General features: G+C 47.5%; 2 protein-coding genes across 4 annotated transcripts in view; both read right to left on the bottom strand.

The window, feature by feature from the left end:
• The window catches only part of LOC311230595 (uncharacterized protein), a 103,754-nt gene extending 101,934 nt beyond the window's left edge, over positions 1-1,820 (bottom strand). For 2 of the 3 annotated variants that reach the window (XM_084316921.1, XM_084316920.1), the window contains exon 1: positions 1,406-1,815. Coding sequence is in view for 1 of the 3 variants with exons in the window: in XM_084316920.1 (XP_084173046.1) it covers positions 1,406-1,421 (16 nt within the window). In the remaining 2 variants the exon portion in view is untranslated. Of the gene's footprint in view, positions 1-1,405 lie in introns of all 3 variants that reach the window. The other variant, XM_084316922.1, reaches the window with a different exon arrangement.
• Positions 1,821-14,256: 12,436 nt separating this feature from the next.
• The window catches only part of ccnp (cyclin P), a gene marked incomplete at both ends in the record, with an annotated part of 59,204 nt that continues 51,221 nt past the window's right edge, over positions 14,257-22,239 (bottom strand). The window contains 5 exons of the mRNA XM_084310107.1: positions 14,257-14,434; positions 15,039-15,217; positions 16,027-16,185; positions 20,703-20,858; positions 21,909-22,007. Coding sequence (XP_084166233.1) covers positions 14,257-14,434; positions 15,039-15,217; positions 16,027-16,185; positions 20,703-20,858; positions 21,909-22,007 — 771 coding nt within the window. The remainder of the gene's footprint in view (positions 14,435-15,038; positions 15,218-16,026; positions 16,186-20,702; positions 20,859-21,908; positions 22,008-22,239) is intronic.

Here is a 22,239-nt window from a genome sequence, read left to right as displayed (position 1 = left end):
AGGACTGTGGGGTGCTGTGCTGCTGTTCTGCTGTTCTGCAGATAGCCAGCATCCATATATACTAGTGGGCTTAGAGATTCCTTCAGTTCATGTGTGCGTCCCTGATCACAAGTAAGTGTTAAATATGTGTATGATGAGGACGCTTAGTTATTGTTGGTGATTTATATGGTTAAGGCCTATACTAATGTTATAATTCTACCAGCTGTTTAGGAAGCAATTTACCAGTATGTTTATAGTGATAATCTAGCCTATTGGGTATAATCTATGTTGTTGAGTATAGTATCTAGTATCTGTTTAGCACAGTTTATCCCTGTAACTAGTATAGGTAAAGCACTGCTTATCCCCATTGGTAGTTCCACTCGTGAGGTTTATGTTACTTGCAGCAACAGTATATTGTATAGTATATAACAGACTGATTAATGAGTACTAGTAACGCTGATGTCTTTGTTTCCTCCCCATTTAGAACCACACACACACACACCCACTCTCACATACTCCCACCGTGTTAATGGGAAATAGAAGTAGAAATCGCCTGTGCATCTGTCTGACCATTAATAATAAAACTCATCAAAGAACGTTCCTGCCTCCCGTGTCCTGACTAGACACCCCGTGTTGTTGACTACATTTCCTAACCACCAAGAGCTTCACTACAAGGCGGAGAAGAGCTTTTGGGTAATCATCAGATGTTTTAAAGCAAAAAGGAAATAGTAGGAATCCATGTGGCTACTTACAGAATTTGACACACACACACACACACACACACACACACACACACAGGTCTTGTAATGTGACATGACAAACTGCCCTCCCCCACAGACAGTGTCAGCTAAATTCAAGCTTGAATGAAAACTAACAATCTTAAAATTGAGAGAATGGCAATTTACCATCAAGTAATTTCACCTGCATGTACATCAAAACAAATGTGTAAGCCTTTAAGGTGGTTCAAAATGTTCTGAAATGAATTAGGAGTTATGGGATGTATCTAGCCTACTTTTAACGACGCTTGTTATTTCTTATGTAGAGTGTTAACATTATAAGACATTAGCTGTTGTGATACTGTCACGCTCCTCCCCATACAGCACCTCTCCAGTCCAACACGATACCAGACACTTCCTCTCATATCGCTCGTAATTAAACAATAGTTTATAAATACGCGGAATGGTCGGAGTGGACGGAGACTGCAATAAATTGCGACTTGAATGTTGACAATACGTAGTGAGTAGTGACTGACGAAGCATATACATTGAAAAGTTGTCTTCTCTTAACTGGTAAAGCGGAATAAGGACAAAGGCAGGAATAAGCAAACTCTGCAAGTTGTCCTCATGCATAGAAGCACTGTCACTCAAAGCCACTGGATTTGTTAATAAGATATTAGATTCAGCGAGGAAATAATGGAAAACTTTACCTCCAATGCAAAACATCCAATCATTTAAAAGGTGGGTACAAATCGATCCCTCTCTTGCCCTACTACGGCAGGGCGATGGGCATTATGCTTCAAGCCAGGGCACGTCCATCATCTCTGCAAGTCCCGTCGAAAGCACGAACTCGTTCCTTTCATTCAATCTTTATTTTGGCTTTTTGAAGTGCGCCCATAGACACATAGTTTAATTAATGTTAGGTGGCCGCGTTCCTCGCGTTCAGGACCGGGCAGTAAAGATCTGTTAAAGTCCCGTTAAGCAAATCAAACCCAGGACGACGTTGACTTGAAATCGAACTCACTCACCATCATCACACGATACGATGTGTGTGTCTATAATCGTTAGTTACCTCACCTGAACCTATGGCCGCCTGTTGGACCACCCCCCCTACCACCACCAGCGAGCATACATCCTCTGCTCCCTTCTTGATACGAGTTTCTCATCAAATGACGCCCATAGGTGAACGTTGCCAACTCCCCGTCAGCCAATCGGGACGAAGCGCACGTGTAGGGGCGGGACAATAGCAGGGAAGGACCACTCGTGGTGCATTCGTCGGTCCTCGTGAACTTGGAAATGATCATGTGACTAAATGGTAATTACGAGGCGATGCGCTAATTACGTCGTAACGCCAGCACTAAACCAGATTATTCAACCTTTCCTTCTGGCTCCAGGTGGTTTGATTTTTAGGAATTCCCACCATGTCAATATTATATTTCATGAGCATGTTCATAATAAAGTATATGTGCATTGTGATTGATTGATTGATTGATTGATTGAAAAGTTTATTAACAGATTGCAGAATGGGTACAGTACAGTACAGCTCAATACATACAATTGTTAAGAGGATGCAGACCTGAGAAAGACTTTCGTCTTGTTTCCATCAGGGTCCCCCATTTTCAATTCACCACAAAACCTCAATGACACCACGTCACAACTCATAGACTCGGTGTATCATGGAACCTGCTCGACTAAACTGCAACTTCCTGGTAGTAAACTTTGATATTTCCGACTTTACGAGCACCACCGAACGCACCATCACGTGCCCAATATGCAATCGTGGATATGTGGCCTACCCGCTACAGGCTACAGCAAATAGATACAGCAGACAAAACGATAGGCCTACATTTATTTTACCGAGTGACACAGCCTCATTTTGGGTAATAGCAGTATAGCACTTTGGTATAATTATGGACATGTCTGACTCACATTCTACACATTGCCAAAAAGTGACGCTCCGTTCACTTTTGAGCCAATGAGATGAGCCAGGGTTTGTTGAGCGTGGTGCATGTGAGCTGGGCTACTCGGGGGAGGAGCTAAGCAAATGAGCACATGTAGGACATCATGTAGAGAAATTCAGACAGTGCCAGACAGACCATGCTATTGTGTCTGGAAGCTCATTCTGGGTGTATAGACTGTTTCAAAGTAAGAATAACATTCTTAAAAAAAAAACATTCATGTTGCAATATTTGCTATTGTAATAGTTGACAGGAAATACACTTGGGAACCAACTGCTCCGTATAGCAACATAATTCCAGTGAAACTCTATATACTATATTACATAGAAAGCATGCAGTAAGGAATGAAAAAAATAAAAACACATACGCCAAATTTTTCCAATCACTTTAGAAACAAGGTACAAGATTTGTAGATCCAATCAAAAACAAGATTTCTGGATGGTCGACCCATGTATTTATAAAAGGGTTTGATTGATTGATTGAAAACTTTATTAACAGATTGCAGATTGGGTACAGTACAGCTCAATACATACAATTGTTAAAGTGGAAATGAAGCAGTGCGATAAATACATATTCATAGCATCACATTAGTATTTAGATAAGCCACAGAAGAAATCACGTTATAAAAATAAGCAGTTTCTAAGAAAAAACGATTTGTTGTGTACATTTCTGAAGCATTTAGCATTATGGGCGCGGCCATTTTGTTGCTGACGTCATGCCACTGGTTGGGTTTATACACTGCTGGTTAGCTGCCTATAGTGAATGGGTCAGTCAGTAAATAAAATGTTGCCTACAAAACAACGGGACCGCGGTGGTTCTGTTTGTATTGCTCCTGGCTGTTCAAACTAATTTTACCATGTGAGAGAGAGGAAAGTTGGTTAATTTCCACAAACTACCAGTGAAAAAAAACAGTGTTGTTGACATGTTGGCTCGGGCTGGCTGCACTCAGGCGGCGCGACCAGCCTGTTGGACAGGGAATGAGGATCTGCAGAGAACACTTCATTGCCTCGGATTATGTTGTTGGGGGTGGAAGGTTTGTCCAGAAGACCACTAATCAGCTGAAGCCGGACGCGGTTCCCTCGGTCTTCGACAGACAGACCGGCGTTAGCTCTCGGGAGCGATCGCTAGCTAGTTGGCACCAGCCGGGGACCGGCGTTAGCTCTCGGGAGCGATGGCTAGCTAGTTAGCACCAGCCGGCGACCGGCGTTAGCAACCGGAGCGTCGCGGAGCATTCAGCCTGCTGGCTACCTAGACCCACTTCAACCAGCGTCGCGGAGCATTCAGCCTGCTGGCTACACAGCTTGTCGGTGTGCTGGAGCCTCTGCAAGCTAACGGTAGCTTGCAGAGGCTCCAGCACACCGACAAGCTGTGTAGCCAGCTACCGTTAGCTTGCAGAGGCTCCAGCACACCGACAAGCTGTGTAGCCAGCTACCGTTAGCTTGCAGAGGCTCCAGCACACCGACAAGCTGTGTAGCCAGCTACCGTTAGCTTGCAGAGGCTCCAGCACACCGACAAGCTGTGTAGCCAGCAGGCTGAATGCTCCGCGACGCTGGTTGAAGTGGATCTAGGTAGCCAGCAGGCTGAATGCTCCGCGACGCTCCGGTTGCTAACGCCGGTCGCCGGCTGGTGCTAACTAGCTAGCCATCGCTCCCGAGAGCTAACGCCGGTCCCCGGCTGGTGCCAACTAGCTAGCGATCGCTCCCGAGAGCTAACGCCGGTCTGTCTGTCGAAGACCGAGGGAACCGCGTCCGGCTTCAGCTGATTAGTGGTCTTCTGGACAAACATCCCACCCCAACTAGAGAATATCTAGACAGCGCCTCTATAACAGACGGTCCTGCACAGTAGCGCAGCGACCGGAACAGGAAGTTGAGACGCTACTTGTAAATACACCTGCAGTCGTCCGAGACTTATTTGTATATTGTTTTCTTCTTTATTAAACTGGATGGAACAAATGGAATATCGTTCTTATTTATATACAAATAACTGGATGTAGTCCAACGGATATGATCAGTGGACTGTGGATCAGAGGAGGACGACGAGGTGCGCAAACAGACCAGAGAAAGTCGGATAGTCGACGGAGCCGTCGGCAAACAACACGGCACCTTGTCGACTTAAAGGACCAGGACACTGTTAACGTCGACAATTGGTATGGATTTTTTTTTTGCTTTCATTGGATTATAGTGGACTTTTATTATTAGTTCCAACGGAAGATGCCAAAAGGGATTATTTTTTTGGAGCTACAGCTGTAGTCTGAAGTAATTTTTATACATTGGAAGCAAGCTATTAATTATTCATCCAAATAACTGACAATGGTGCTTATAAATGCAGAGTGCCCTATTGAGGATTGTGACTATGTAGCTGAGCATGTAGCGGCGGCCGTGGTAGCGGCCATGTTAAGTGTACACGCCACTATACATGTCGCAGGCGCAGCCCCCTGGGCGCCGGGCGCAAATGCTAAAATGGAGAAGCTAAAGCGTCCCTCCATAGCACTGGCCGGAACGGGCGAGGCCTGGTCATACTTCGTAACCCGCTGGGGTGAGTATAAAACAGGCACCAAGCTGGTCGGGCCCGACATAGTTTCACAGCTACTGGAGTGCTGCGAGGAGGATCTGAGGAAGGACCTCACACGCGCGGCAGGCAGGAGCCTAGCGGGCAACGACGAGGAGGACGTCCTCGCTGCCATGAAGGCACTCGCCGTTCGCGCAGAGAACACCATGGTAGCTCGGGCAGCCCTGTCTAACATGCGGCAGGGTTATGAAGAGCCCATCCAGTCGTTCCACGCCCGCATCAAGGGGCAGGCGGACACGTGCAAGTACCAGATGAAATGCACTAGGACAGGGTGCGACCAAGTCAACGACTTCACGGAAGAGATCCTACGAGACGTGATTGCCCGTGGCATTGCAGATTCGGAAATACAGCTCGACCTGCTCGGTGAGAAGAACCAGAACATGCCACTAAAGGACATGATCGAGTATATCGAGGCTAAGGAGTCTGGAAAGCGCTCGGCATCGCGCCTGCTTGACCCTCAGAGCGCGGACACGGTCAGCAGTTCGTACAGGCGGGTGAGACAACAGGACACCCGTGCCAGAGGAGGAGCCAGGCTAGAGAAACCAAAGGCCAAGCCCGAAGGGGTATGCATCCACTGCGGCGAGGTGGGCCACGGCAAAACACCCCAGTGGCACGCCAGACGTGCCGAGTGCCCAGCATACGGTAAAAAGTGTCGGAAGTGTGGCAGCCAGAATCACCTCGAGAGGGCCTGCCTGGGTGGCCGATCGACTAGGCCCCCACCCGGAGAGACAGACTGGACGTGTGACGAGCAGACAGCAGCATTCGTTGAGCTATGTACAATCAGCACAGATGGCGAGTTACGCACGCTTCCCCTCGCTCACCACCTGTACGATGATATGTGCGACAAGTGGATGAAGCGTGCGTCCAGCCCGCAGCCATACGTCAACCTCACTCTCACCACCGAGCACGAGGATTACAAGGCTCTGGGTTTTGACCTCCTAAAACGCACCCGTGCAGTATCCCTGCCTGCTATGGCCGATACGGGATGCCAAAGCTGCCTGATCGGCATTAAAGTCGCTCAACAAATGGGCCTAAGCACAGAGGACCTCATCCCCGTATCCATGACCATGAAAGCTGCGAACAATAAGGGAATTCGGATCCTCGGAGCTGCGGTAGTCAGATTCGCCGGCAACAGTGGTGACGCTCGAAGGTTGGAGACACGCCAAATCGCGTATGTGGCGGACACCTCAGACCGCATATTTCTCTCCCGTGCAGCCTGCGTGGACCTGGGAATGATCTCCGCCCAGTTCCCAACACTCGGGGAGGTGAATCTGGCGACATCAGAAGTATGTGACTGCCCGCGGCGTGCGGAGCCGCCGTCCAGGCCAACTACACTCCCCATGTTGGCGATCGAGGCTAACAGGAAGGCGTTACGGGGACACTTGTTAGAACTGTACGCTCAGAGCACATTTAACACATGCCCCCACCAGACATTACCGAAAATGACCGGCCCACCACTCCGCCTCATGCTTAATGAGGATGCGACACCGGTTGCCTGTCACACCCCCATCCCCGTGGCCCTACACTGGCAAGAGGAGGTAAAGGCAGGCCTCGACCAGGACGTCCGCCTCGGCGTGTTGGAGGAAGTACCAATCGGTACACCGGTGACGTGGTGTCATCGCATGGTGATCTGCGCGAAGAAGACAGGCAAACCGCGACGCACTGTCGACTTCCAGGCCCTGAACAAGTATGCACTCCGCGAGACCCACCACACCCAATCTCCATTCCACCAAGCGAGATGTGTGCCTAACGGGAAACTCAAGACTGTGTTCGATGCCTGGAATGGTTACCACAGCGTCCCATTACACAAGGACGATCGCCACAAGACGACGTTCATAACCCCATGGGGCCGCTACCGGTACCTGTCGGCCCCGCAGGGGTACATGGCATCGGGGGACGGTTACTCGCGATGGTATGACGAGGTTGTCGCGGACATAGGCAACAAAACTAAGTGCATAGACGACACGCTACTATGGTCAGATACGATTGAGGAGAGCTACTTCCAGGCGGTCCAGTGGCTGGACATATGCGGCCGGAATGGAATAGTCCTCAACCCGGAGAAGTTCATTTTTAGCGCACCCACGGTGGACTTCGCTGGCTTTACAATCACCATGACTGATGTGCGACCGTGCAGTCGCTACCTGGAGGCGATACACGACTTCCCACAACCACGTAATGTCACGGACATCAGGTCGTGGTTCGGGCTGGTCAACCAGGTGGCCTACGCCTTCAGTATGGCCAAGCGTATGCAGCCATTCCGGAAGCTCCTGAAGAGTGGAGAACGCTTCGAGTGGTCCGCGGAGTTGGAAGACATATTCCGTGAGTCAAAGGATGTGATCGTCGAAGAAATTGAGCGTGGTGTCCGCATTTTTGACAAAACCAGGCCAACATGTATCGCCACGGACTGGTCAAAGGAGGGCATTGGATTCTGGTTATTCCAGAAACATTGCCGATGTATGCCAGTCAGACCCTTCTGCTGCACTGATGGGTGGAAGATAACCCTGGTTGGCAGCAGATTCACGAATGCGGCGGAGTCCAGGTACGCGCCCATAGAGGGCGAGGCTCTTGCGGTCGCGGACGCATTGGACAAGGCACGCTACTTTGTGTTGGGATGCGAGGACTTGATTGTAGCTGTAGACCATAAGCCGCTGCTGAGACTCCTTGCAGACAGGGCGCTCGATGACATACCAAACCCACGCCTACGGAACCTCAAGGAGAAGACCTTGCGTTATCGTTTCCGCATTGTGCATGTCCCGGGCATGAGGAACAAGGCGGCGGACGCCATGTCACGTAGGCCGGTTGGCACCACACGGCCATCACTTATGGACCTTCCAGATGACAACGCCCACCTCCCACCCAGTACGCACACTGATGTACTGTCCTTCCTACGCCAGACCGAGCCAGGGAATGACGACGACACTGAGGAGGATGACCTGGCATGGTGTGCTGCGGGCCTTGAATCATTGCGGTCAGTGACATGGGATCGTGTCAGGGAGGCCACCAGCAGCGATGGTGAGATGCGCACCCTGGAGGAAATGGCGACGGACGGCATCCCCGACTCAAAATTCGAGATGCCGACGACGATCCGTGACTTCCACCAGTACCGCGAGAACATCACATCAACTGATGGGGTGGTCTTGTACAAGGACAGGGTGATTATACCACTCTCTCTCCGCAGAGAAGTGCTGAGCGCCCTACACGCTGCCCACCAGGGCGTATCGATGATGACCGCCCGCGCAGAATCCTCTGTGTTCTGGCCAGGCATGTCGGCTGACATCAGCGCCACTCGGAGGAACTGCGAGCACTGCCACCGGATGGCACCTTCACAGCCTGGAGCGCCGCCAACCCCGCCGATCCCAGTTGTTTACCCTTTTCAGGCGGTGTGTTCGGACTTCTTCATGCACAGGGGCGTGCACTACCTCGTGACGGTGGACCGGTACTCAAACTGGCCGATCATCTCGAAGGCGACGGGGGGCGCCGCCGGCCTCATAAATCACCTACGTCGGGCCTTCGTGACGTACGGGACGCCAGAAGAGCTCACATCAGACGGGGGCCCAGAGTTCACCTCCACCGAGACCAGGTCATTTCTATACAGATGGGGCGTACACCACCGCCTCTCATCTGTGGCCTTCCCCCACAGCAACTGCCGCGCTGAGATTGGGGTAAAGACAATGAAACGCCTTATCACTGACAACACCGGCCCAAAGGGGGAGCTTGACACAGATGCTGTGCAGAGAGCGATCCTGCAATATCGTAACACACCTGACCCTGACACGAAAATATCTCCGGCAATGTGTGTCTTCGGCCGCCCGATACGTGACTTCATCCCGGTTGTACCTGGGAAGTACAGACCACACGAGACCTGGCGTGAGACACTGACGGCAAGGGAGGAGGCTCTCCGCAAACGCCACATCCGCACAGCGGATGCCTGGGCAGAGCACACAAAACGCCTCCCGCCACTCATGGTAGGGGACATGGTCCGTGTACAGAACCAGACAGGGCCCTACCCCAACAAATGGGACAGGACTGGCAGTGTTGTGGAGGTACGCCAGCATGACCAATACATGGTCAAGATCGACGGCTCGGGCAGAGTCACACTTCGGAACAGGAGGTTCCTGCGCAGGTTCAGCCCTGTTCGCAACAACCTTCCACCTCCTCGATCAATTTACGACGACCTGGCGGCCCGTGTCACCGTACCAACAGCACTCGTTGTCACACCACGTCTGCCTGACCCCAACTGCGACCTTGTGTCCCCCACATCGCCACCGGTACTCACGTTGGCGAGCCAACCCCGGCGCGGGACGCCGCCTGCTTCGCACACGGTCCTTCAGGCGTCACCACCGGCCCCTTTGGACCCGGGAGCCGATCCCCCACCGGGGCCCACTGTGTCGTCCCCTGCACCTAGGGCGGACTTACGCCGATCCACCAGGGCGACCAGAGTGCCTGCCTGGCACAGGGACTATTCCATGGGCTAGTCACATAATGGACACATGATTTATAGTCACATAGCCTGGGTGTGGGTTACACAGGTATTTGTCCACGTTTTTGTGTGTTTGTTTATTATTATTTCTCAGCCTTTACACAGTATGTTAAAGACTCTGGGGGAGATAGAGAATATCTAGACAGCGCCTCTATAACAGACGGTCCTGCACAGTAGCGCAGCGACCGGAACAGGAAGTTGAGACGCTACTTGTAAATACACCTGCAGTCGTCCGAGACTTATTTGTATATTGTTTTCTTCTTTATTAAACTGGATGGAACAAATGGAATATCGTTCTTATTTACCAACAACATAATCCGAGGCAATGAAGTGTTCTCTGCAGATCCTCCTTCCCTGTCCAACAGGCTGGTCGCGCCGCCTGAGTGCAGCCAGCCCGAGCCAACATGTCAACAACACTGTTTTTTTCACTGGTAGTTTGTGGAAATTAACCAACTTTCCTCTCTCTCACATGGTAAAATTAGTTTGAACAGCCAGGAGCAATACAAACAGAACCACCGCGGTCCCGTTGTTTTGTAGGCAACATTTTATTTACTGACTGACCCATTCACTATAGGCAGCTAACCAGCAGTGTATAAACCCAACCAGTGGCATGACGTCAGCCATGACGTCAGCAACAAAATGGCGGCGCCCATGTTGAAAACAGGGATATTATATTTGATTTTTCAGACAAATAAGATAGATTTCACATTTGATTATAGAACCCTGTCTTACACAAGGTACACAACAAACAAACTAGGATCACATTGCTCACTGCAGACCAGAGAAAGACTTTCGTCTTGTTTACATCAGGGTCCCCCATTTTCAATTCATCATAACATATATGACATACACGACTTACAGATAGACAGTAGCCTACTGCTACATCTATACATTTATGACATACCAGATGTGCAAATACAGTACTGTTTGTGATACAAAGAGAGTCTAGAAAAGAGAGTATATACATTTGACGTAGAAACTGTACATTGGAGGAGGTTGGGTAGGTGGGGTGGGGGGTTGGGTGGGTGGGGGGGGGGGGCTGTACATTGGAGGTGGTTGGGTGGGTGGATTGGGTAGGAGGGGTGGGCGGGGGACACTGTACAACTGTACAAGCAAAACTGTACATTGGAATATTGACAAAACCATACTTGGTCATTTACTGTACATTGGAGGGGGTTGGGTTAGGACATTTACAGGGGCCAGTTTCGAATTGCAGTCTCCCGTAGGTGTTTTTTGAGAGTGGTTTTTAAAGTGGGTAGTTATTCACATTCCTTTACAGCTTTGGGTAGGGCGTTCCACATTGATGTGGCATAATTGCAAAACGTGTTTAGTCCCTTGTTTGAGCCGAATCTGGGTTTAACATGATTTGTGGAGCTCCCTCTGGTGTTGTGATCGTGGTATTCACTGACCTTTGGGAAGTATTTTGACATGTACATGGGTACCTTGGTCGTATAGTGTATCTTGTAGACCAGGCCCATTGCAAGTTGCTGTACTCTGTCGTCTACTCTAAGCCATCCTAGGTTGTCAAAGTGGGCAGGGGTGAGGTGGGTTCTAGGAGTAAGGTCAAGCAGTAGTCTGACCAGTTTGTTTTGAGATGTTTGTAATTTAGTTTTTAGCGCCTTTGAGGTGCTTTGGTACCATGAGGTGCAAGCATAGTCGTAGTACCCTTGAATGAGTGCTCCTGCCAGAGTCTTCAGGGTATTCTTGTTTACCAGAGAGGAGATCCGGTACAAGAATCGAGTTCGTTGGTTGACTTTTTTTATTACCTTGGATGCCATTTTGTCACAGGAAAGATTTGCCTCTAGGATGGAACCTAGGTATGTAATTTCATCTTTCCTTGTGACAATATTGTCACCCACTGTAACTGAGAAGCTGTCGGTCTTGCTGAGTTTGTTATTTGATCCGAAGAGAATGGACTCTGTTGTTATCAGCGAGCCAGGTGCAGATTCTGCCGAGTTCTGAGCTGAGGATTTTTTCAACCTGTAACTTGTTCTTGTCCGAGACCAGCAGGGCTGAGTCGTCTGCGAATAAGAACAAGTTGCAGTCACAAGCTGACGACATGTCATTTGCATAAATTAGGAACAGTAGCGGTCCTAGTATGCTTCCTTGTGGAACACCACAGCTCACTGTGAGGGGGGGGGGTGTGTGAATATTTTCCCTAACAGGGTTGCACTTCCGCGTTCGGTTTGCGCAATCTGATTGGCCACTGACGTTTCTGGTCATGTGACATGTGCGCCAATCGCGTGATGCCTGTTTCTGCGCCTATTTCCGCCTCGAACAGCCTGCAAACTACCTAACGCCTAGTTTATCACTGGTTAAGCTTAGGCGACTCTTTCGAAGTTGGTTAAGGTTAGAGTTTGGAATCAGGGCTGGTGTTCTATCGCCCTGCTAAGACAAACTAACCTTAACCAACTTCGAAAGAGTGCCTAAGCTTAACCGGTGATAGAAAACAGGCGTCACACGATTGGCGCACATGTCACATGACCAGAAACGTCAGTGGCCAATCAGATCGCGCAAACCGAACGCGGAAGTGCAACCCTGTTAGGGAAAATATTCACGCGGGGGCGTAGGGTACCGTTTACCTCCACAATCTGTTCCCTCCCCTCAAGGTAGGATTGCATCCAGCTCACTGATAGACTATCAAAACCAATTGCTTTTAGCTCGTCAATCAGAATGGAGTGATCGACAGTGTCGAAGGCCTTTTGTAGGTCCAGCATGACCATGCCGCAGTATTTGCCCGCGTCCACCTCTTGTTTGATGTGGTCGTTTAAATAGAGAAGGGCTATGTCTATTCTACGCTATCAATGTAAACAACTTCCACAGCTTCAAAATACAGCAATTAAAGTTGAACGCTTGTTTTGCTAGTCCCATGAACAACTGTCAAAATATTTTAAAGGGTGGTTATCGTTTACATTAGGATTACAAACTAGGTCTTTAATCTTTAATAATGCAACATCATCATGTTTAGTCAGTGTTTTCTGTTGTTTACCGGCATTAAACAGTATAGTTTAAGCTAGTGTACTCAGATCATCTCTATATGTAGGCTAATTGAAACCATGGTCACAGATTACAGTACAATACATAAAAACAAACACCTTTTTTGATGGGAAGATGTACAGCAAACAATAACATTTACCAACGCAGGTTTGCAGCAGACACTTTATTTTTCACATTAAAAGTTTCCTGAAATCATTTCACAGAATGAGAGCCCATGTCCTTCCAACAATAAACACAGATGTACAGCAAACAATCACATTTATCAACGCAGGTTTGCAGCAGACTTTATTTTTCACATTAAAAGTTTCCTGAAATCATTTCACAGAACGAGAGCCCATGTCCTTCCAACAATAAACACACTATAAAAACATCAACATTTCTCACAATATTATTTCAGACAAAGATCGTCTGCATTATCATTTAAAAAAAAGTAGGCCGTCATTGGGCTGGCGTGTATTGGGCGCGCCCGCGCCCCCCCCCCCCCCCCCCCCCCCCCCCCCCCCCCCCCCCCCCCCCCACCCCTCCCATCTCGTCTGGGGTCACAATGGTGACGCTGCAAGCTCCATAGCCTGTCATGTCCTCACTAGGTCATAAGGTGACCATAGCCTGTCATGTCCTCACTAGGTCATAAGGTGACCATAGCCTGTCATGTCCTCACTTGGTCATAAGGTGACCATAGCCTGTCATGTCCTCACTAGGTCATAAGGTGACCATAGCCTGTCATGTCCTCACTAGGTCATAAGGTGACCATAGCCTGTCATGTCCTCACTATGTCATAAGGTGACCATAGCCTGTCATGTCCTCACTAGGTCATAAGGTGACCATAGCCTGTCATGTCCTCACTAGGTCATAAGGTGACCATAGCCTGTCATGTCCTCACTAGGTCATAAGGTGACGCTGCAAGGTCCATAGCCTGTCATGTCCTCACTAGGTCATAAGGTGACGCTGCAAGGTCTATAGACTGTCATGTCCTTACTAGGTCATAAGGTGACGCTGCAAGGTCCATAGCCTGTCATGTTCTCACTAGGTCATAAGGTGACGCTGCAAGGTCCATAGCCTGTCATGTCCTCACTAGGTCATAAGGTGACACTGCAAGGTCCATAGCCTGTCATGTCCTCACTAGGTCATAAGGTGACCATAGCCTGTCATGTCCTCACTAGGTCATAAGGTGACGCTGCAAGGTCCATAGCTTGTCATGTCCTCACTAGGTCATAAGGTGACGCTGCAAGGTCTATAGCCTGTCATGTCCTCACTAGGTCATAAGGTGACGCTGCAAGGTCCATAGCCGGTCATGTTCTCACTAGGTCATAAGGTGACGCTGCAAGGTCCATAGCCTGTCATGTCTTCACTAGGTCATAAGGTGACGCTGCAAGGTCCATAGCCTGTCATGTCCTCACTAGGTCATAAGGTGACCATAGCCTGTCATGTCCTCACTAGGTCATAAGGTGACGCTGCAAGGTCCATAGCCCGTCATGTCCTCACTAAAGACTCTCCAGATCAGGTTTCACAGCACTAGGCTGTAACGTCTTCTAAGCGCTATGATTGTCCTGGCGGGCCCTCAGGTGCACATGGAGGGCAGGCCCAGCAGACGGGAGCCTCTCTGGAGTGCAGGGTGGACGCTGACGTGCATGGTCTCAGAGGACGAGTACTTCTTGTAGGTGGCGGAGGTCTCCAGGCTGGGGGCCCTTGCTGCGGCACCCGCCAGGATATGCATGATGCTCAGCAAAGTGGTCTCACTGTAAGACACAGGGAGAACATAGAGGTCAGAGGTCAGTCACACCAACGTGGTCTCACTGTAAGACACAGGGAGAACAGAGGTCAGAGGTCAGTTACACCGACGGCAACAAACGTATAGTTTACAATACAAATTACGGCTGCACCATGAAAACATTTACTATTGTAATTGCTAAATTGCACAATGCAGCGATGCTTCAGTGCGTTTCAGACAGCCTTTCTAAACAAGCTGTTCTGGTGCAAAATCCCTGACCTGCCAATCAAGTTGTATGACACAGAAAAGCTTTAATTTAGAAATTGAGAAAATCTTTTTAATGTGCAGTATAGCATGAATGGTTTATGGCCATGGGGACATTGATCAGCTAGAGGTCTGACCTGACAAAATGATTGTACGCATGACAGTAAAAGTCACCATACAGAGTTTCCTGCAACACTTTATAGTAAAGGCTTGGCACTTGACCAAAAAACTAACAAAAATAAAATATCACCATTTGCATTTTTACAAATATTGGTCCAAATAGAAACTCAGCATTTGGAATGGAACCCTTCCATTAGATGACGTGTATCTCGCCCCCGTGTTCATGTAGAGTCATGATTGGTCAGGACCTGCCCACGTGGAGACTGGAGGCCACGCACCAGGCCGTCTCCCCCTCCGGTGTGGGGGGCTCCTGGAGGACTTGGCGGGCCAGACAGAGAGCAGCACCAGCCAGCTGGGCAGGGAGATACACCACACACTGACCCTCCAAGAGAGACAGCTCTAGTAAGTAGCGGGCCATAAACAGCACCTGGAGTGCAAGACACGGAGAGAGCGAGAGCACAAGAGAAAGAGAGAGTCAATAGCTATACTGATAGGGTTGGGGAGTCAATTCAAAATGTTAGAAACAGAAACTACAGTTTATTTTCCAATGATAAAAAGCATTCACATTCTATATTATTTAAATGATAAGAGCATTCACATTCTATATCATTATTTAAATGATAAAGAGCATTCACATTCTATATCATTATTTAAACGATAAAGAGCATTCACATTCTATATCATTTAAATGATAAAGAGTATTCACATTCTATATCATTATTTAAATTATAAAGAGCATTCATATTCTATATCGTTATTTAAAAAGAGGGATTCCACCAGAATTCATTTTTTGGTTATAATTCTACAAATGTATCCGTTTCCCTAAAATATCAAGATTTTCTCCTGTTGTACAACGTTTGAGCTGAGCTCTGGAAGTAAGGAAAACGTAACGCAATGACGTCATTACCTCATTACCAGAGATGGTTGAAAGAATCCCATATGTATAAAACATCTATATTGTTTAATGATTCTAGATGTTTAATATGAGTAGAGCCCTGATGAAAAGGCTGAACTTTACATAAATCAAAGATGTTTTGTAGATGCATTGCGCTGATGTGTAGTTTTCTCAAAACACGTGAACCACTAACCCTGCGGACAACTGCTGGGAGGTGCGAGACCATTTTTCTTTTAGATCAACGCGTGTAGAAATATGACTGCCCATACCACTTTCAATCAACAGTGACAACTTGACCTCCAGCACCGATGTGTTTGAAGCAGACTTGTGATTGGACGTACCTTGGCGCTGCAGCGTGCGACGGAGGCCGAGAGCAGGAGGAAGTGTAGAGCTGGACAGTGGGACAGGTCAAACTTGAGCTCGCAGAGGACCTTGCGCTCCATCCGCAGCAGCTGGCGCCTTGTGTAGGTGTCACCGGTGAGGTGGCACAGCTCCGACACCTGGGAGAGAGACCATTTCCCTGTCCTAATTCTGTATAGTACGGGCTCATCAGTAGGCCGTTTCAACATACTGAATGGGGTTAGCGGACGAAGGACATGCATGCTAGGTTTCCTGCCATTTCCCAAGGTACTGGCATTACAACAGGAGTTGGTCTCCGGGCGCAGCACTATGTGTGGCTGCCCACCACTCCTAAATAGTTAGGATGTGTGGCTGCCCACCACTCCTAAATAGTTATGATGTGTGGCTGCACACCGCTCCTAAATAGTTAGGCTGTGTGGCTACACACCGCTTCTAAAAATAGTTAGGATGTGTGGCTCCACACCGCTCCTAAATGGTTAGGATGTGTGGCTCCACACCGCTCCTAAATAGTTAGGATGTGTGGCTACAGTACACACCGCTCCTAAATAGTTAGGCTGTGGCTCCACACCGCTCCTAAATAGTTAGGCGGTGGCTCCACACCGCTCCTAAATGGTTAGGCTGTGGCTCCACACCGCTCCTAAATAGTTAGGCTGTGGCTCCACACCGCTCCTAAATAGTTAGGATGTGTGGCTGCACACCGCTCCTAAATAGTTAGGATGTGTGGCTGCACACCGCTCCTAAATAGTTAGGCTGTGGCTCCACACCGCTCCTAAATAGTTAGGATGTGTGGCTACACACCGCTCCTAAATAGTTAGGATGTGTGGCTAGTCTACACACCGCTCCTAAATAGTTAGGATGTGTGGCTGCACACCGCTCCTAAATAGTTATGTGTGGCTACACACCGCTCCTAAATAGTTAGGATGTGTGGCTACACACCGCTCCTAAATGGTTAGGCTGTGTGGCTGCACACGACTCCTAAATGGTTATGATGGTTCAAATGCAGAGAACGAATTTCCCTAAAAGGGATTAATAAAGGTTCAACTTACAATTATTTCCAACATCAGTATATTGACAATGCCACGATGTCCAGGGCTTTCCAGGGGAGCAGCACCACTATGACAATGCGCCACCATGCGTTTAAAAAGTTTGGGACCAGCTTATACCTTATACACTGTACTTAAATAAATAAATAAATCTATTGAAATATTGTTTTTAAATTGCAGGAAATTACACCAAATGGCTCTCTTTATTGAAAATATTTTTGCGTTGTGGACGGGGGCAGAAAGGCCCCAGAAAAGATTATTTCTCTGTTGTAACAATGCTTCTTGGCAATACATTTTATACCGTTGGAAAGGCTGTTTATTTCCCTTTTAAATGGTGCCCCATTTGTAAGGAACATGCATTTGTGGGATGAGCAGCACAGCTGAGTATGTGGGTTGCGCCCATGAAAGATTTGCCAAATCTTATTCAAACAGCTTATTCTGCAGTTGCTATTGACTCTGGTTTGGCGTTTGGTGGATTGGATGATTGAAGTCCATCAGTAACAAGGAAGAAACGAGACACATTTTTCATGGGCGCAACCCACATACTCAGCTGTGCTGCTCATCCCACAAAAGCATGTTCCTTACAAATGGGGCACCATTGAAAAAAAAAAGGGAAATAAACAGGCTTTCCAACGGTATAAAATGTATTGCCAAGAAGCATCGTTACAACAGAGAAATAATCTACCAAACACATTTCCGAACCTTTTGTTCCATGTTTAGTAAATTGACAGATCAGGTTCACACAAGGTCTTTGAGGAATACACGGAATGACTTGGAGATTACAATGAGGAACAAACACCACCTGATCAGGTCATTTTGACCCGTGGGTCATCATGACCCGGTCAGGTTGTCTTAGTTGGGTTAATGATGAAAAACACCTGGGACTTCAGCACATTAGGAATGTAGTGTGTTGAAATCACACACACAATCTGACTACATCAATGACGGCAGTTACGACACAACACACAGACCATGGCTGGTGTGGATATTAGGATTGTGTATCCAACACTTTCTGTACCCGCATGCACTCAAGTCTACATGCTTCATTACAAGTTGCCCACATTAAATCATTAATGCCCCATTTACAAACGGTCACATCACAGCTATACAGTCTTTCACTGTTTGCCACAGAGAAGCTCCACTAGAGCAGTTGGGTTTAAAGGGGCACTTCACCAAAAAACAATGCAGATTTATTTTGCGCATAATTGCACACATATCCAAATCCAAACAGTTTTGCACACATTCATTTAGTTTGACAGTTAGTGTAAAATGAGTTTGAATATGGCCACCAGTGATGTCATCAGGGACATTGAATCCATTGAAATAAAAAATTGCATTACCTCGTCTTACAGGGACTGCTACCTTATCATTTGATTGAGCTGTAATTAACACAACACCAGGATACAATGTCCCCGATGACATCACTGGTGGCTGTATTCAAACTAATTAACTCCCAATAACTGTCTTAACTAAATGAATGTGTGCAAAACTGTAGAGGTTTTAGATGTGTGTGAGATTATGTGCAAAATAAATCAGCATTGTATTTTGGTGAAGTGCCACCTTAAGTTCCACACTCAAGGGCAACTGCTAGAATGTAGTGGTTGAGGGAGGAAGCATGTAGCTCATTCCCCTGTGTGGATTGTTCCAGGGTGGTGTGGGGATTACACGTGACCTTACAGTGTAGATTGATTGAAAAGTTTATTGCAGAATGGGTACAGTAGTACAGCTCAATACATACAATTGTTAAGGGGATGCAGACCAGAGAAAGACTTTCGTCTTGTTTACATCAGGGTCCCCCATTTTCAATTCATCATAACATATATGACCTACATGACATACAGATAGACAGTACTGCTACATCTATACATTTATGACATATCAGATTTGCAAATACAGTACTGTTTGTGATACAAAAGTGTCCAGAAAAAGTGTATATACATTTGACGTAGAAACTGTACATTGGAGGAGGTTGGGTGGGTGGGGTGGGGTTGGGTGGGAGGGTGGGGGCTGTACATTGGAGGGGGGGGGGGTTGGGTAGGGGGGACACACATTGTACACTGTACACTGGAATACTGACAAAGCCATACTTGGTCATTTACTGTACAACTAGGTTAGGACATTTGTAGGGGCCAGTTTCGAATGGCAGTCTCCCGTAGGTGTTTTTGAAAGTGGGTAGTGATTCGCATTCCTTTACAGCTTTGGGTAGGGCGTTCCACATTGATGTGGCATAATTGCGAAACGTGTTTAGTCCCTTGTTTGAGCCGAATCTGGGTTTAACATATTTGTGGAGCTCCCTCTGGTGTTGTGATCGTGGTATTCACTGACCTTTGGGAAGTATTTTGACATGTACATGGGTACCTTGGTCACGTAGTGTATCTTGTAGACCAGGCCCATTGCAAGTTGCTGTACTCTGTCGTCTACTCTAAGCCATCCTAGGTTGTCAAAGTGGGCAGGGGTGAGGTGGGTTCTAGGAGTCAGGTCAAGCAGTAGTCTTGCTAGCTTCAGCTGCTCGCAGACAGAGACCACTAATCAAGGGTTGGTTTTTGACCAGCATCACATAAAACAATATCTATCTGTAGTCTACTACATGCTGTGCCGAGACTGATGGCATTATTACCAAGTAGAAAATAGGACTAGGGGTCTAAAGCCATTACAGAAAGAAGTCACTTTTTCTAGTTTCAGACCATTAAAAAAAGAAAATGGAAATCAATTTAGTATGGTCTGATCTTTTTAGAAAAAAAGATTATACATACAAAGTCAATTATTTACTTCATGGGGAAATGGAATATGCCTTCATACACACACAAGGTTTTAGAATCAATATTGGAACCAGAATGGAAAATAATTGCAACAATATCCAGGCCTACACAGAAACATCCTCTCTGCAGTTGTCAAGCTTATCAAAGTGGTTCACTGATAACTCATCGGCTGAGGAGAATACCTCAGGGAGGAGGGGCTATCTAGAATACCTCAGGGAGGAGGTCTCATCCAATTCTAGAATACCTCAGGGAGGAGGGGCTATCTAGAATATCTCAGGGAGGAGGGGCTATCTAGAATACCTCAGGGAGGAGGGGCTATCTAGAATATCTCAGGGAGGAGGGGCTATCTAGAATATCTCAGAGAGGAGGGGCTATCTAGAATATCTCAGAGAGGAGGGGCTATCTAGAATACCTCAGGGAGGAGGGCCTATCTAGAATATATCAGGGAGGGCCTATCTAGAATACCTCAGGGAGGAGGGCCTATCTAGAATATATCAGGGAGGGCCCATCTAGAATACCTCAGGGAGGAGGCACTATCTAGAATACCTCAGGGAGGAGGGCCTATCTAGAATACCTCAGGGAGGAGGGCCTATCTAGAATACCTCAGGGAGGAGGGGCTATCTAGAATACCTCAGGGAGGAGGGGCTATCTAGAATACCTCAGGGAGGAGGGGCTATCTAGAATACCTCAGGGAGGAGGGCATTATCTAGAATATATCAGGGAGCAGGGCCTATCTAGAATACCTCAGGGAGGAGGGGCTATCTAGAATACCTCAGGGAGGAAGGCCTATCTAGAATACCTCAGGGAGGAGGGCCTATCTAGAATACCTCAGGGAGGAGGGTCTATCTAGAATACCTCAGGGAGGAGGCACTCCTCCATCTTGGCAGCGAGGAACAGACAGACAAGGCCAAGGAGCTGCAGGTTGGCCGTGGACATCTTGATCTCACGGAGGGAGTGGTTGAGGAGGTGAACCGCCAGGTAGAGGGTTTCCTCTGAGAACTGGTACACCCCCTGTAGGCACAATGACATGTAATTTACTAAGATCCACATTAGCTCTAGCAGTACCAGCAGCTATTCTTCCTGGGGTCCACCAAGGAAACTATAAAAGAAGGAAGGGTCATTATGTTACTCTATAGTGTGTGAATGCACATTGGTGCCAAACTTGAACGCTCTGTGCAATTAGCATAGTGGTGAATGGGTAGACTACTCCTTCATAACAATTAGCATAGTGGTGAATGGGTAGACCACTCCTTCATAACAATTAGCATAGTGGTGAATGGACAGACCACCCCATATCGTGTCTCAATCTAACAGGTTATTAATCTGGGTGATGAAGGCACCAGCATTTCAATTAGACTCATCATGAGCCATGTAAAGTAGACCTATAATCATCTATGGATATTATTTGGAGACCAACAGCAAATAAACTAATGTGCACATTTGGAAAAATCCATCAGTTAGTATTCTCTGAAGAGTGTTCTTTAATTATTTAAAGAAATGTTTTCATCAAAGGTCATACAACGTAGTTATTTTGGGTTTTAGTGCACTTCTCCATGCATCTTCCATAATGCTTCAATAGGCTGGCACCAAAGTCTGGCACCAAGCAGAGCATTAGAACTCTGGCCTTATGACCCTTCCTTCTTTTATAGTTGCCTTGGGGTCCACATAAAACCCATACATTACATACGACACACAGATCATCACTATGACGACAAAACAAAAAAACATACTGTAGCACAGGACCTAGGTCCAAGGAGTGCAGACAGAAAAAAACAAATGACTTTCACAGAGAGAAAATCAAAAAGATGCATCATTACAGAGTTCTAGACTTTGAGCAGACCATGTCCTTATACAGAAGGCCACGCCCCCTCAACACACTGCAAGTTGGCTGTGCTTAGAGGGTGCACTAAAACAGTTATTATAACAAATCAAATTACTATATATGAAGCTGAAAAAATTAACACTCCTGAACTTTCCACAGTAAGCTTTTTTTCTCTGACAGAAATAACATCATTGTACTGGTTCTTTAAAATTAAATGGTTCACACCATGTGGCACTTACATGAACCTGTGTGAGCCAGTCCACCAGGATGGCACGGGTGGTGACTGTGAATGGCCTGGGCAGGTCAGCATTGGGAAACGAGTACCGTAGTTGACTTCTCTGGAAGATGAAGGCAGGTCAGACAGTGGGTGATCCGAGTGACTTTTTGGTGGGTGATCTAGGCGACTTCCTGGTGGGTGATCTAGGTGACTTTCTGGTGGCTAATCCAAGTGACTAACTGGTGGTTAATGTAACCCCTTAACTCATTGATCGCCGGGGATTAGACGGGTCCCATTGTAGCATTGCCACGTTTTAAAAGATACGAGTGCGTCACCTTGTTTGTAGAGCTATA

Source organism: Notolepis coatsorum (genome assembly GCF_963971535.1).
Source record: "Notolepis coatsorum genome assembly, chromosome: 1".
NCBI classification, from domain to species: domain Eukaryota; kingdom Metazoa; phylum Chordata; class Actinopteri; order Aulopiformes; family Paralepididae; genus Notolepis; species Notolepis coatsorum.
The sequence above is the reverse complement of the archived record's forward strand: the minus strand, read 5'-3'. Positions and strand labels throughout refer to the sequence as shown.